Below are 16,847 nucleotides of genomic sequence, written 5' to 3'. Positions count from 1 at the left end.
CTAGGAACAGGCAGCTGGCAGGTCACACTGGAACTTAAATGTGGAATCTAATGGCACAAAGCTCATTCCAGGAGTTGGTCCTGCCTCCATGCAACCCATGAAGAAAGGTAGAAACCCCTGGTTCCCTGGGATGTGGAGGGCAGGGAGGGACGAGCAGGTGGCAGTCTGAAGTCCTATGAGTATAGAACACGTCTCCACATCAAGTGCACACCTCCCATCTGATACAAGCTCTACAGACTTCATACTTGCCAGGATACCATCCAGATTAGCAGCAGGCAGGGACACCGTCTTTTCTTCACAGTAGGAGTGTGCAGGCAGGTTGGCCACACAACACAGATGGGCTATTTTTGTGAAGCTTAATCAAGAACAATCAGGCAAAGCTAAAGAGATGCAGGGATTTGCCAGCTCCGAATCCTATTCCCAAGTGTTAATTAAAAGTTATTTTCTTCTTGCTCTTGTGCAGCTGCAGTGCCCCCTGGAGGCCAGAGCCCATAACTCATCCAGGGCCACCCTCCCACCAGCACTTCCCCACCAGAGCAATGCAGGACCCACTGGGGTGGAAAACAACTTCAGACCATGTGTGTCCTGGGAGCCTCCAACCTACCCAATGCACAGATTCTGATGAGCACAGAGGAGCCCTGAGACCCAGCAATTGTGTGTGCTCTTCCTCTAAGCCTTGCCCTGCCCATACATAGCCACCCTCAGCTATCCTTGATCCCTTCTTGCTGTGTGGTCTTGGCTGATGTCCAGACCGCTGTGAGAAAGCTTGTCCATATTTTACATTTGTGTGTGATCGATGCCAAGATGGGGGCATAGCTGGTTCTAAGAAGCTTACACCTGAACGATAAGCACGGGCTTAACCTGCAGACACCAGGCACTTCTAGCCCAGACCTTTAGCAGTACGAGGTGAGAGCCATCATCAAAGCTTTCCACGCTGTCCCTCCACTGGGAAAAAAGGGCGGAGTCATTCAGGCCCAGCCTATACAATAAGACTATAGTGACGTTTGATATTTGTCTATACAAGATGATCTGTCCCCTCGTAGGAGTGAGTGACACCCAGTTAAGTGATTGAAAGAGGGTTAGGTCATGGTGTTCCCATAGGTCACCTCCGAGCTGGACAAGGGACAGCACATAGCAGAGCAGTGACCCTCCGGAGAACACTTGACCAGGCTATGCACACACACGGTATTGGTTCTCTGTGGCTGTGACAATGATGTCATTGGTACACAAGGAGGAAACCCCCGTTTTGGCTCATGTTTTCAGGGGGTCCCAGGGTCTCCACAGCCCTCTCAGGGGCACAACCTACCCACTGACCTGACTCCCTCCCACTAACCCATACCTACCCTAGATTCTACTACGCCCCTAATACTGCACAAGCTAAAGACCAGGTCCTCAATACCCAGGACTTTGGAAAACTCTTATTCAAACAGCAGGTAGCAATCACAGGCAGATGGCTCACTCACCAGGGTGGAAATTATTTTCCCGGAAGCAAAAGTCCACTGAACTTTAGAACCAAGGATCTGTACCTGTTACCTCCAAGATTTTGAGGTTCTTCTAGAAACATCTACCCCAATAACCAAGAGTATAGCATATGTTGTCCTCTGGAGTGACCTACCTGCCTGAGAAGGCTACTCAACTGTGGGGTTAGAACTGGGCTAACCTGGGAACCTTCCATGAGTCTAGCCAGATGGGGCACTGTGGCACCTACCAGCCATCCTAGCAGCAAGTACCATGGCCAACCTCTAAAAGCCCTGAATTCTCAGCTTTTCAACTAAGTGTGGAAACCCAGGAGGAGAGAGAGATTTTGATCCAGCACAAGTTCCTAGGACTTAAAAATTTAGCATCTTAAAATTGGAATAGACTCTGTAGCCTTAATTACACTCAGGCACACAGCCATAAGTCATTAACTGGGGGCTAGTTCTTCATGCTCTGAGGTGGTGGGCACTGGGTTAAGCCCAGAGCTTGCATCCCTGGCCACCCAGCATCACCTCCACTTCCCCAACCCTCCCTCAGGGTCCACCTCAGACAACGGAGGCCTCCAGTGCCTCTGAAGGACCCCACAGACAGGCCAGAATACAGTGAACCAGACCCAGGCCCCACCCAGCAGAAGACCTGGTAAGAAGGCAGAGATGCAGGTAGCTCACAGGAAAAGGGTACCAAGGTGTAGGACCCACAGCAACAAGTCACCCCTCAGCCTGGAACCAAGACTTCAAGGTCTGTGTCCAAAGAAGTACTTTACTCTCTTTCGGGTCCCTGGGCCCCCACCTGGCCAAGCAGAGTATGAAGGTGAAGGCACTGGGTTGGAAGAAGGAAGCAAACCAGGGTACCCTGGGTCGTCCTGGCTACCCACTAACCAGGGAGCATCTCAGAGCCTACCATAATGCCAGTTCCCATGTGTTCTTATCTCATGGAGCCTGCGAGGCCTGCATGCCCACCTAGATGTCTGCAACTTGACAGCCTAAGACTCACAGATATATCAATAGTTACATCTGTAACTATTGCTACACATATATTGTAACAAAGATGTTACAATAATGAAACAGTGTATCAGTGGTGGAAGGAACCAGCCTCCAAGCCAATTCAGAATCTAGAACCTAGGGTTCTGATTTCTGAACAGAGCCCGGCAGAATTTGTTTCACCGTCATGGCTAGAGAAGCCAGCTTTTGGAAAGCATGTGAGGGGATCTGAACATTCCTAAAGATCCAGAAAAATCTCTCAGACTAAACGGATGCTGGAAATCTGGTCTACAAGAGAACACCTCTCCTAGGATGTGGAAAGTCCTGGATTTAGAGATCTGGGTGTATTTATAAAGGAGTTCCCAGTGGGGTCTGACTGAGAAAAAAGCCACCTTGAATGTGGGCCGCATCATCAATGCTGGGCTGGAGACAGCAAGCTGCACCAGCAGCCATCTTACCCTCTGCTTCCTGACTGCGGATGCAGGGGGACCAGCAGCCTCCATGACTTACTGGCCACGATGGCCTGAACCTTCAAACTGGGATCCAAAATAACTCTTCCTTCCTTATGATGCTTTTGTTAGGGATTTACCACAGCAGTAGGGGAAATAACTAAAACAGCCTCAGTGTGTGTGCCACTGGGGAATATTCACAAGGATGCCACATAGGCTGGGTTTGGACAACCCCCAACATCATGCTGACACCTCTTGAGACAAGGTTACAGCTGAGATGCTGGGTTGGGCTAAGAGCCTCAACACATAAATTTGGGTGACATGGTTCTGTCTGCAAGCATCTGTGATCTCCCTCCAAAGACAGCTCCCCATATCATGGGGTGCAGACCCTCAGACACTACGGTAACCCTATTGCTGACGTGGAATGTCGGTGTCAGGAGAAGAGATTCTCACTATGGAGGTCACCAGCAATGACAGCCTCACCCAGCCACACAGAGGAACCCAGGAGCCCAGTAAGGAAGCCAGACACTGGACATATGTGGTCACCACTCAGGTCGGCTGTTCTTTCTGCGACTGCCCTGTGCCCCTCTGTGCTAAATGGCGGAGGGCTTGAAAGTAGAGTTTCATCTCCTAGAATTCTCTGGAAACCAGCTGTGCCCCACTTACTTCCCTCCTAGTGCTTCCTGGGGGGACCTTCTGCAGCCTCAGGCCTCTTAGCTCCAAAGTAGCTATGCCAAACATGGCTCAAAAATCAAAGGAAGGCTCTGCTTTGCAGCAACCCTTTGCCTCCATCCATCATTCCAGTGAAAGGCTGGAAAAGGAAGGTTCCAGAACAGCACTGGGGGCACCATGGGGACATCTTTTAGGATACACACAATTGGTTCCCATCTGATCCTGGATTGACATGACAATTATTTATCTTGCTCTAAGGTGAATTTCAGGACAGCAGAGCAGGTAAGATCAGAGCACCTGAACACAGAACCTAGAAGCCAGCCCCAGCAACGGACCACAGTTAGCAGGGGGCACTTGGATTCCAAAGGCAGACACCCCCTCCCCCCCTCCAAGTGAGCCCATGTGGCCTTTGTGGGTGCACACAGCAACTTCACTGTGCCTTAACATCAGAGAGGTTAGCACCTCTATGCATGGTCACTGGCCATAGTGGCTGACCCCAAGCCACCTGGGGCAGTAACTAGATGTAGAAGGAGCCAGGGCACACTTCTCTCACAAGCCTCTTGTAGCTGCTACCCCTAGACTCCTGCTCCTCCCACTCTCCATCACATATCCCTCCTAGCTACTTGCCATTGATCCTCCATGCACATGAGAAAAGCGTGAGGGTAGGACAAGAGCTTGCTGCACGGATGAGATTGTCCTGCATAGATGTGTGCAGATGGGAGCAGATGCTTGAGAAGCCAGGACTATCCCCCCAGCTGTCTCCACGGTGAACAGCGGTTGTCCCCATCCACCTAGGGCATCCATCTCGAGCAGAGACCCTGATGCTTGCCAGTGTTGGCACAGAGTCTGGCTCCCAGGCTCCATATGAGGTCCTAATACTCTTTCTTACACTCCACAGTTTGCAGGAGAGGTTCCTGAGAACCGTATAGAGACAGTAGTGGCCAACCTCACGGTGATGGACAGAGACCAGCCCCACTCACCCAACTGGAACGCCGTCTACCGAATCATAAGTGGGGACCCCTCTGGGCACTTCAGTGTCCGCACAGACCCCGTGACCAATGAGGGCATGGTCACCGTGGTGAAGGTAGGTGACTGCTGCCTGCATATCCCCTGGTCCAGGAACATGAATGTCTGACAGCTACCTATGGCCAAGGACCAAACCCTTTAGAGACAATCTCCACGGTGTCTCTCCTAACTCAGGCTGGCCTCAAATTTGTCCTGCTGAGGGTGGCCTCAAACTCCTGATCCTCCTGACTTCACTTCTCACCAACCATTTTCCACCAGGAAAGGGAAGATTCTGGCCTTCATGTCCATGCGGGCATTTTCCTGTGAACAAGACCCCCCTTCTCATGAGACTACACACACACCTTGATGTACAGTGCAGGAGGAAGTGTTATGACCCTCCTCTCCGGTTTGATGCTAGGGCCTACCTCTCTAAGGTGCACTCAGGCCTCACTGTTGAGCCAAGGGTCATTGATGAGGGCACCTTAGTGAGTGTGTCCAGCACCCTAACTGAAACTGTCACAGCAAATTTTCTATTGGCTTCCACATTATAGGTGTATTTTATCTTTCCTGCCTGTGAATTTTATTGGCTATAGTCTGTCTGGAAGGACTGATGACAAGATTTTTTAGTGTATCGTATATAATGTGATTCTGTGTCCCACAAGGACACGAGCCAATAAACACAGAGAGACCCTGCCCTCCACAGTTTTAGGAAGCAGCCTATTAAAGCAAACTGGCCTGGCCTCTGCCTGAGGCTTCCAGAAGGGGCGACAGGCATTGGCAACCACTGGTTCTGCAAAAGGAAGATCTTGCCACAGTACGGTACAAATTCTGGGAGCTTGGTGGCACCTGGAGGTTAAATACAGAGAAGCCAAGATGAGGCTTGTGAGAGGTTCACTATTTCTGGTCTAGAAGCCTCCACGAGACCTTTCATGGGGAGGGTGCAGGTTACTCTGCTCTGGGTGCCTTGAGAAACTTGCAGTCAGTTCAAGTGGTTCTGGGTCCATCCAGGTGACCCTGTGGGCGCAGGCCCCACCTATAAAAATGCATCTGTACAGTGTCCAGCAGCACAGTACAAACTGGGCAGAGGTAAAGCAAGGGAGAGACCAGTTCATTCCCTGCTTGTACAGCTAAACTCACGAGCCATGCCTGGACCTACGGAGGCCGAGGCACAGGCCCAGCCATATTCCATGCCCAGTGACAGCTGGACATCATCATGTGTCCACAGAGAAGTGAGAACATACTCAGAGCTTAGGAAATTGTATATCCATGTATCCTTCAGACAAGCATAAAGACCAGGCTTGGGAAGAGGGAGGTCTCAACAAGGTCACCATCAAGGTGGCCCCAGGTCTAGAGCCTTCTAGATTCAGTGCCTCTGTTTCCTTCCCAGGCCCAATGGCAGTATTGATTACCTAGTTTATAATTCCTTTATGCATAGATAATACTTCACATAGTGGCAGCACTGGGCACCAAGGACAGGTGATTGCAAAATCCAGAAGTAGGCTGGGTTCTAATCTACTTAGTCATAGACTCAGGGATCAGACCCAGCACAAGGCTTAGCATCTGAAGGTGAAACACAAACAGAGGTGGGAAGCTGGCTCCACCAGGAAAGCTCTTCCCCCAAACGGAGTTCGTGAAGACCCAGGCAGGCCTACAGTAAGGAGCAGGGAGCCATGCGACCTGTGGTGGGAATTCCCCAGTAATGGCTTCACATGCTGTATGCCTCTGCCCTGTTGCAGAAGCCGAGGCAGTTGGCTGTGGATGCTTTCACACCGGGATGCATCTGATGGCATCCGAGCAAGTGTCCTAGGCTTGTTCTCTCAAGCTTCCTTTGAAGAAACCAGCCAGGAAGGTCATTCAGGGAGAGGCTGGTGGCTGGAGAGCTGTGGTATGTGGCTGTCTTACTTATGGTCATCAAGGTGTGACAGCCTGACCCTCCCACAGAATAACAGCAAGCTGCACACTGAGTTCTGCATCATCGTCTGTTGATGGTAACTCAGGGTCCCAGTTCATTCTCACGAAGTCCACTCTCAGCATCCCCTCAGCTAGCACTTGCCTACGTTCCAACCAGGTGCTTTTCTCAGCACTGGGGGCCTGGAAACACTGACAGTACCATCTCCCCCAGGACCCCCGCACCTGCCTTTAGAACCTGTAACCAGAAGGCAGCAGGGTCTTTGCAGATGTAACAGTGTTGAAGGCCTTAAGGTTTGAGGTGAGTCTGGACCATCTGCATCAGCCCAGTGCAGCCTCAGGAGCCTTTAAGAAAGGGAGCAAAAAAGTCAGGGGATGTCTTAGTTAGGGGTTCTGTTGTTGTGATTAAAAATGGGGCTGAAGCCGGGTGTGGTGTCGCACACCTTTAATCCCAGCACTCAGGAGGCAGAGGCAGGCGAATTTCTGAGTTCGAGGGCAGCCTGGTCTACAGAGTGAGTTTCAGGATAGTCAGGGCTACACAGAGAAACCCTGTCTCAAAAAAAAAAAAAAAAAAAAAAAAAAAAAAAAAAAAAACGGGGCTGAAGAGAAGGCTCTGTGGTTAAAAGCACTGGCTGCTCTTTCAGAGGTCCTGAGTTCAATCCCAGCAACGTGGTGGCTCACAACCATCTGTAATGGGATCTGATGCCCTCTTCTGGCATGCAGGTGTACATGCAGATAGAGCACTCATACATAAAATAAATAATCTAAAACAAACAAGTTTCACCTTACATGTCCCAAGCATAATCTATCATGGAGGGAAGTCAGGATAAGAACCTGGAGACAGGAGCCGATGCGAGGCCATAGAGGAACGCTGCTTACTGGCAGCCCCGCCCCTTCCTGTCCCCACACCCACCCCCTTGCTTATTCAGCTGCTTTATTTATAGCACCTGCCCCGGGTGGCCCCGCCCACAGCGAACTGGGCATTCACCAATGAGGAAGGAGCACCACAGCCCAACCTGGTGGCAGCATTACTTCAATTGAGGTACCCTTTCCTAAAGGGACTCTAGCTTGTATCTACCTAAAACTAACATGCAGAGGAAGGTGTGACGACAGAGGTAGAGGCAGAAGCAGCTGGAGGCAGGAAGCCACAGCTGGCTCTGAAGAGAGACAAGACCCCACACACCCCTCTCCAGAGTGGACATGTATGAGACAGGAGTCACTGGAAGAAACTGGCCCTGCAGTCGGACTCTAGCCCAGGGATAGACATTTTATGTCTGTCCCCCGGAACTGCATTTCTATTACTTTCTATTTCTATTTTATTTCTATTACCCTCTGGAGACACAAAATCAGTAACAAGTTCAAGAAAACGTTGGACAAGTGAACGCTTAAACGTTGCTGTTTGGCTTGGTTTGGTTTGGGCTTTTGAGACAGCCTCCCTGTGTATTCCAGGCTGACCTCAAGCTTGCAGACTTCCTGTCTCAGTCTCCTGACTGCTGGGATTGCAGGTGTGTACCACTGTGTCCAGCAGAAACTAACTTTTATTTTGTTTAGTTGGGGGTCAGGGGAGATGTGTGCTGCTCACAGGAGGAGGCAGTTAGGGGGCAGCTTGCAGGGGCCAGTGGTCTCCTCCAACCTTGTGGACTCTGAGGATCAAACTCATCATCAGGCATGGTGGCAGATGCTGTTGCTCACGGACCCATCATGTCCCCCTAAAATCAAAATCAACCTTTGGCCGCCATTACTCTCAGCCCTCACATGCATTTCCTGGGCTTCTTGTGGCTGTAGCGACTCTCAGGATCTTCAGCTCCCTTGTGCCTGCCCACACAGTAATTAAGGAATTCTTGAGAATTCATGAAGCCAGGCATGGAGACAACATACCTGTGGTCCCAACACCTGGGGAAAAGATCGATGCCTGAAGAAACCTGGCTTCTGCCTCATCCATGTGTGGGGCTACTAGCTAGAGACACTTTACCCCAACCTCTCTCTCCTCTCATTGGCCAGAACCCAGAAGAAACCAGAGACTGCGGTAAAGGGACAGTGGAAACCAGGCCCCCATAAAAAGCAAGGCAGGGAGAGTCTAAGAGACTGGGCAGTAGGAACGGCCAGCCCCACCTCTGTAGGAAGCCCCAGTTAACCTGTCCCTTCTTCCAGGCAGTGGACTATGAGCTGAACCGTGCCTTCATGCTGACCGTAATGGTGTCCAACCAGGCGCCCCTGGCCAGTGGGATCCAGATGTCCTTCCAGTCCACAGCAGGGGTAACCATCTCTGTCACCGATGTCAACGAGGCCCCCTACTTCCCCTCCAACCACAAACTGATCCGCCTGGAAGAGGGTGTGCCCGCTGGGACAGCACTCACCACTTTTTCTGCAGTGGACCCTGACCGGTTCATGCAGCAAGCCGTGAGGTGAGTCTTCAGTATAGCCTGGCCCTGTCTGGCCCTCAGAGCAGGATCCACTCCTGTGTACCTCACAGAAGAGTCACAACATGCCCAAAGAAGCCTGAACACCAGGAAGCCCAGTAGAGAGAGTAGGAGGACAGGGATACCATGTCCAGACCTGAAGCACTGGCTTATCTAGAAGCAACCCACCCCAGAGAGTCACCCAATAGGATAGCCTTGGGCATCAGGGACCAGTGTCACCATCTCCAGGCTGACAAGGAAGGTGTTTAAACTGTGGAGCCAGTGCAGGTCATGGCTTTTGTGACAGTGGCAAGTGATTTAAGCAAACTGCTAATGACTTTGTACCTCAGGGTACCCACACACCTGCAAAATGTAGGTGATGCAGGCATAGCCCTCTGGGGTCCTCCAGAATCTAAGACCACCCACCACAGGGACATGAGCCACTGCTGTGGCCTGTCCTTATGTAGGAGGCGCACCGAGGTGCATGAAACCCTGGGCACTCTGGGAGGACAGAAATGCCACTGGGCTATTATAGACCAGGATGCTGCCCCCAGGATGCCGCCTGGGAGAAGAGCCCTGGGGCCTTGACTCATCTGGCATCTGGTCTCCTGTCTGTAGGTACTCCAAACTGTCTGATCCCGCCAACTGGCTGCACATCAACACATCCAATGGGCAGATCACCACAGCCGCCGTCCTGGACCGAGAGTCCCTCTACACTAAGAACAATGTATATGAGGCCACCTTCCTGGCTGCTGACAATGGTAAGTCCCACTCCAGGGAGGCCAATGGTACCCAGAGAGCCACAGAGAGGTCTAGAGGGCTGGGTGGGAAGAAGTCTGTACAGGCAGCCATGAGCACCTAACACTGCCCCCATCCTGCAAACCTCAGAAACTTCAGTTACTCCCCCAAAAACCTGCTTATTCACTTACTAGCATCTCAGCTTCCCACGTATGAACTGGGATAGAGAGAACAGCAGATCTGCTGTTCTCCAACACTGTTAACTGGCTCCCTAGCCAGGAAAAGCAAGAAGGCCCATGTCTACCCTAGCCCTGAGACTCTGGGAGCAAGGAAGGATGCTAGGTGGGTACCAGGTAGGCAGCACAGAGAAGTGGAGCAGGAAGGATGCCGATCATCCTGAGGAAGGCAGCACAGGTTCCCAGGAGACTTCTGAGGGCTGTGAAGAGCAAGAACAGAGGGAACCTATGACCAAGAGGCCCATTTCAAGACCCCAGCACCCTGAAGTCTAGCTGAGAGCTCTCATGGTGGTGGTTAGTCGGTTGTAAAGGAGATTCTGAGCAGACATCCGTCTAACACCATTGCTTTGGGAAGAGCCCTGGCCTCTCTTGGCCTCAGCATTTTCCTCAGCAGGATGGGAGAAGCCCAATGCTCTGACAGGTATATCCCTCGTGAGCGATGGCAGGCCTGTGAGTAAGCCAGAGTCCGTGTTCTCTATGCTCCGACCACGACCATCCTGTCACTCATATAGCCTACTGAAGGCCAGGCACCTACCTGGAGTCAGAAGAGACAAGCCTCACCTAGCAGAACTCACTGAGGTCCTGGTGCCTAGGTTAGAAGAGACCAAGACTCTGCCTGGCAAAGCCTGTTTCTCAGTAGAGGTCACTTCAGCTGTGGGATAGCAGTCAACAAGGCTGAGAGGAGTTTTCTCTCACATTAGGGAGGTATGGAGCTGGGGGTATAGCTCAGTGATACAGCACTTGCCTAGGACGTGTGAGGCTGAGTTCACTCCCAGTCTGCAGAAGGGTCAGGGGAGAGGAGGGGAGGGGAGTGGAACAGAAGTGCAGGTATCCAGAACTGTGATACATACTTTAATCCAGTTATTCAAGAGTCTGAGACAGGAAGATCTCAACCTCAAGGAGCCTGGGTTACAGAGCATGTTCCAAGCCAGCCTCAGGAACTAAGAAAGTGAAGTCTGCAAGTCAGGGTGAGATTTGATAACCAGACCCATTCCACTCACAGCCATGTTCGCCACAGCCTGGTCCAGGATGGACAGACAGCCCAGGTGTCGTGACCACACTCTGGCAAACAGGAAGCGCAGCAGACATGCAGTGCTCACCCATGTTCTCCTGTGAACTTCCAGGAAGCACCACAGCAGGTCTCTGCTTAGACTTAGGCACAGGGCCACATCTCGCTGGAAATGTAACCTCCGGTGGACAGCGATAATCTGAGCTAACACTTAGGCTCCTGAAAGAGAGTAGAGAAGAAGACAAGGACGGAGGGAAACCCAAGCCATTTTAGTAGCAAGAGAAGGGAGCAGCAAAGACGGTGGGGGAAGCCAGGGAAGGAGGGGAGTTCTGCCTCGGGAGGAACATGTGCAAAGGCCCAGGGAAGGGCTGTAGGGTGGATTCTTGGGAGAACGGAGCAGCTGAAACCCCAAGAGCAAGCACTACTGTGGCCCCAAAGCTGATCCCATAGCAAGTGAAAGGCTGAGAAGCCTCAACCCTAATCCACCCGGCTCCCCCAGGCCCCGTGCTCCCTGTGGTCCACAAAGTTGGCTGTACAGGCACTGGAGAGATGGCTCAATAGATAAGAAGGGCTGAGCGCTCTAACAGAGGGCCCAGGTTCAAATCCCAGTACCCACGTAGCAACTCACAACCGTTTGTAACCCTCTTTCCAGAGCTCCGGCAGAGACATACACACAGGCAAAGCATTTATACACACAGAACTAAAAATATAAATACAAAAATAATTTTTAAGTCAGCTGTACAGTCTATGATGGGTGCCCAGCCTTGCTGAGAACCGTCTTGTAGAAGAGAAGGCATTCTCCCCTATAGCAGATGACATATGAACTCCAGTCAACATGTGGCTGTGTGTCTCACTTAGGACTTCACCTATCTGTCTGTCCTGTGTATGGTCCTGTGTGCTCATCCCTTTCTGTCCCGCAGGGATCCCCCCAGCCAGTGGCACTGGGACCCTGCAGATCTACCTCATTGATATCAATGACAACGCACCACAGCTGCTACCCAAGGAGGCACAGATCTGCGAGAGGCCCGGCCTCAATGCCATCAACATCACCGCAGCTGACGCCGATATGGACCCCAACATTGGCCCCTATGTCTTTGAGTTGCCCTTCATCCCCACTACAGTGAGGAAGAATTGGACTATCACCCGCCTAAATGGTGAGCCCACCCAGCAGTGCCCTAGCCACAGGCAGAACCAGGAGCTAAAGACTTAGGGTCCAGCCCAGGATCTGTCACCAATGAATAGTAGCCATGGAGATGGGAGACAGTCCCTACCTCCCAGACTGTTCAGGCTGGGGAGATAGCCCTGTTTATCTGTGTCTCCACCACAAAGCTATTTATTTGTCCCTAGTACCTCCCTGTTCTAGAAAGAGCCTAGCTCGACCATGCTGGCAGCCATTGCTGGTTGACTGGCCCCTGGAGACTGCAGCCCTTGGGAGGCACCTCTCCTGTATGGCCAGTGCTAGGAGCCTTACACCACCCTAGAGATGTAATGTCCATTTATGCTTCCACCAGCAAAACTGCCAATTCTTCAGGCCCTTGCCAACACGACAGGGTGTTGCTGCAGTAAGCAAAGCCACTGCTGTCCTCTGCCTCTGGGCTCCTGGCAGAGAACCTCCGCATGCTCACTGAGGTTTGGGTTTTTGCTCAATGACTTTGCCTTTGTTCTTTGGGAGGGTTGGGGTTTTTTTTTGGGGGGGGAGGGTGGTTATTTGTTTGTTTTAAAGATCTATTTATTTTTTGTATATGAGTACATTGTAGCTGTCTTCAGACACACCAGAAGAGGGCATCAGATCCCATGACAGATGGTTGTGAGCCACCATGTGGCTGCGGGGAGTTGAACTCAGAACCTCTGGAAGAACAGTCAGTGCTCTTAGCAGCTGATGACTCACTTTCAATTCTGATATGGTTGATTTTTTTTTTTTTTTTTTTTTTTTTGGCTTTTGGCTTTTGGCTTTTTTGAGACAGGGTTTCTCTGTGTAGCCTTGGCTGTCCTGGAACTCACTCTGTAGACCAGGCTGGCCTCGAACTCAGAAATCCGCCTGCCTCTGCCTCCCAAGTGCTGGGATTAAAGCCGTGTGCCACCACCGCCCAGCATGGTTGATGTTTTAACTTTGTGTGTCACTGTATGTGTGCAGGTACACATATGTGCAAATGTGTGTGTGTGTGTGTGTGTGTCTGCATGGCATGTTGTGATGTGTGTGCATATGTGTACATTGTGTGCATGATGTATGTACATGTCTCTGTGTGTGTCTGTGTGTGTGTCCACATGTGTACATATGTGTGCATAATGTGTGTGCATGAACATCTGTATGGTATGTGTAAGATGTGATGTGTATGCATATGTGTACTTTGTATGTGTGATGTATGTATATGCACATGTGTGTGTGTCTGTGTGAGACCACATGGTATATTGTGATGTGTGCATTTTATATATAATATACATACATGAGTGTGTGTGTGTGTGTGTGTGTGTGTGTGTGTGTGTGAGGGGGGGGGATTTTTCCTCTCAGTGCCTGCCTGTGGAAGTCTTCCTTGGGAAGGACAGCTGCCCATTGGCTGCATGTTGCTGTTCCTCACTCCAGGTGACTATGCCCAGCTCAGTCTGCGCATCCTGTATCTGGAAGCAGGGGTGTATGACGTCCCCATCATCGTCACAGACTCTGGCAACCCTCCCTTGTCCAACACATCTGTCATAAAGGTCAAGGTGTGCCCATGTGATGAGAACGGCGACTGTACCACGGTCGGCGCAGTGGCTGCAGCTGGCCTGGGCACGGGCGCCATCGTGGCGATCCTCATCTGTATCGTGATCCTGCTAAGTGAGTGCTAGCAAGTGTTCAATGTGTGATGCCTTCTTCATGTGGGACCAGAAACATCCCCACTGTGGGGAGGTGACTGACTCTGAGGCAGAGCTGGGGCCGGTGTTCTCCTCTGAAGCCACAGGGACAGAGATAGAGGATAGTCAGTGCCCATGTAGAGTGAGTGTACCTACCAGCCAGAGAGGGAACGTCCCTTCTTCCACAAGCTCCCTCCACATGTCTCCTCAGGTGACATGAGACACCAGCTGCACGGCTGACTCTCTGGCCACTTGATATGGCGGAAAGTGGCCCAAGGTTTCTGGTTTCTGCTTCGATGCTCACAGAGTGGACCTCCCACTCTCTCTCCAGTTCCATGTCCACAATGTGGGCCACATCAAGAGGTCTCCTGGCTACCACCTTGTCCTATGGTTGGAAGAAATGCTACCTGTCACTTGAGGGTCTGGATTCTGAGCCTACGCTAGCTGCAGTCTTTCTTATCCCAGCAACCAATCAAACCACTTGATCAAACTGGCCATGCTTCAGACAGCCTGTACCCCTTCCCTCCACACGGAGTTCTGTCTGTTGACACTCATCCTCCCCTCCCTGTGCCCTGGAGTGCTTCCCTGGCTCCTCCTTCTCCATGTCTAACAGTGGGGAGATGTCAGAGGCTGCTGGGAGCAGGGAGCACACTTGGAGAGACACCTTCATGATAATCACGGTCCCCTGTCTCCAGTTCACAGAAGCCCTGCCCTCAGAACCCAGGCAGTAACAGAGACCTATCCGGGAGGACCATGCAAAAGCTCCCAGAGATAAAAAGAATGCCTCAGACAAGTGGCCAGGGCAGGCAGCAAAGGAGGCATATCCACACATAATTTCTTATTTTGCACCCGAGTCCCTTGGATAAAAGGACCTCTGGGATCCCTCCCCAATCAGTCTTCCTTCCTGAAATGCATATACATACATCATGCACACAATGTACACATATGCATACATATCACACATCACACGGCTATTCTGGTGTGTTCCCAGGAGTGTCAGGGGGCCTCTGGAGGTGCAGAATGTGGCTTCCACTCACCCTGGCCTACCGCTGGAGGCCCTTTCTGGGCTGCCTCCCTCCCCAGTCTCCTTCCATCATGGAGGCATCACCCCACCATGGCTCCTGCCTAGAACATGGTATCCTAAAACCCTCCCTTTTGCCTTCTGGACCCAAAGCCTCACGTTACAATAGTTCTGAGGAATGACTGTCTCTCAGCTCACCATCTCTGTTGTCCTCCTGACCATCAAGTAGTGACATTTGTGCTCTATCAGCTACAATCATAAAGAAGAAACTAATCCAAAGGGCCGCTTGCAACCCCAGGTTCCACATCTGTATATTCAATCAACTGCAGATAAAATATTCACAAAGAGAATTGCGTAGCAGGGGCTGGGAGAGATTGCTCAGTAGTAAGATCACTTACTGCAGAGGCATAAGGACCTGAGTTCAAATCCTAGGCCCCCAGGCATAGCTACGCACACATCTGTAACCCCACTGTAAGATACAGAGACAGGATTACTGGAGCTTACAGATGTTCAGTGACGAGCTGGGCGTGGTGGCGCACGCCTTTAATCCCAGCACTCGGGAAGTAGAGGCAGGCGAATTTCTGATTCCGAGGCCAGCCTGGTCTACAGAGTGAGTTCCAGGACAGCCAGGGATACACAGAGAAACCCTGTCTCGAAAAAACAAAAACAAAAACAAAAAACAAACAAACAAAAAAAACACGACAGATGTTCAGTGGCAGAGCCAGTCTCAGAGGAATACAGTGAGGAGGGAAAGATCAGGACGCAGACATCCTCCTGGGACTTCCATCCTCCATTCTATAGCTGGGACTTAGTATGCACATGCAGATGTAGATGAACACAGAACACACAGGCATCCAACCATCATATGTCCATGAGATACCTGGGCATGCACATACAGTCACGCCTGTGCACACCTATGCACAGCCGTGCCTGTATACGCACACACTACTCATAGTATGGCTCCTTCTTGAACATATGCACAGCCATGCCCATGTGTGCACACACAGTTATGCCCATGTGTGCACATATGCACAGCCGTGCCCGTGTGTGCGCACACTGCTCACAGCGGCTTCTCCCCTCATAGTCATGGTTCTGCTGTTCGTTGTGTGGATGAAGCGGAGAGAAAAGGAGAGGCACACAAAGCAGCTGCTCATCGACCCTGAGGACGACGTGAGGGACAACATCCTGAAGTACGACGAAGAGGGCGGTGGCGAGGAGGACCAAGTGAGCGAGTGTCCCATGGGCTCGGCGGGGCTCATGCTGGGGTTTTAGCCTTTCGTGTCCTTACGTGTCTTGTCCTGTTCCTTATGGGAAGGCAGTGTTCTCCAGAGACACAGATCTGGGTAGAGGCCTCTCTGCCTCTTCCACGTGTGTGCTCGGACCCGGACTGACTGTCCTCGTCCTCTCAGTCCTCCTCACAAGATAATCCCTCTCCAGCCACCATCCCAACCCACTGCTGTCCTGTGCCCTAAGGAAGCAGTCCAGAGTCTTCTGGGGGTCACCAACACTCACCTACTGAACACTCCCAGTGGGGGGCTAGGGCTCTCTGACCAGGATGGAGAGAGTACACAGAGCTATCTCAGCAGGGCAAGGAGGACCCAGCCCTTTTCTGTCAGCACTAAAGGTGCAGGTGGCTGGCTGCCCAAGGCTGCTGAGCTGCAGTCAGGAGGGTCACTTGTAGGGGACAGGAAGAAGGTCCAGGCTCCCACAAGGCAGCTGGTAGGTATAGAGTCCATGGTGGCCCTGAAGTCAAGCAGGTCTGGGGCAAATGGAGAAGAAGCAGGCCTAGGGGATAGAACAGGACAGTTAGTGTGCTTGGAGACTGACAGACAAAGTGGCACCCTCCGGGCAATTGACAAAACTGATCAAGGGTGTTCTCAGCCCTCTCCTGTTGCCCTCACTCAGTCCATCTCCATCCCCAGGACTATGACCTCAGCCAGCTGCAACAGCCAGAAGCCATGGAGCATGTGCTGAGCAAAACTCCTGGTGTGCGGCGGGTGGATGAACGGCCAGTAGGTGCTGAACCCCAGTACCCAGTCAGGCCTGTGGTGCCACACCCAGGAGACATTGGAGACTTCATTAATGAGGTATGAATGAACCTTGGGAGGACCTGAGCAAAAGT

At 51.6% G+C, this 16,847-nt stretch overlaps 1 protein-coding gene across 1 annotated transcript in view; it reads left to right on the top strand.

Annotated features, from left to right (window-relative positions):
- Positions 1–16,847, top strand: part of Cdh4 (cadherin 4) — a 460,506-nt gene that overhangs the window by 438,479 nt on the left and 5,180 nt on the right. Inside the window, exons 9-15 of the mRNA XM_021156055.3 lie at positions 4,476–4,661; positions 8,642–8,895; positions 9,508–9,650; positions 11,793–12,026; positions 13,454–13,687; positions 15,810–15,949; positions 16,648–16,812. Of these exons, the coding sequence (XP_021011714.2) occupies positions 4,476–4,661; positions 8,642–8,895; positions 9,508–9,650; positions 11,793–12,026; positions 13,454–13,687; positions 15,810–15,949; positions 16,648–16,812 (1,356 nt within the window). The remainder of the gene's footprint in view (positions 1–4,475; positions 4,662–8,641; positions 8,896–9,507; positions 9,651–11,792; positions 12,027–13,453; positions 13,688–15,809; positions 15,950–16,647; positions 16,813–16,847) is intronic.

This window comes from Mus caroli, unplaced genomic scaffold (assembly GCF_978045245.1).
Source record: "Mus caroli unplaced genomic scaffold, Mus_caroli_1 scaffold_2, whole genome shotgun sequence".
In the NCBI taxonomy this organism is placed as follows: Eukaryota; Metazoa; Chordata; class Mammalia; order Rodentia; family Muridae; genus Mus; species Mus caroli.
The sequence above is the reverse complement of the archived record's forward strand: the minus strand, read 5'-3'. Positions and strand labels throughout refer to the sequence as shown.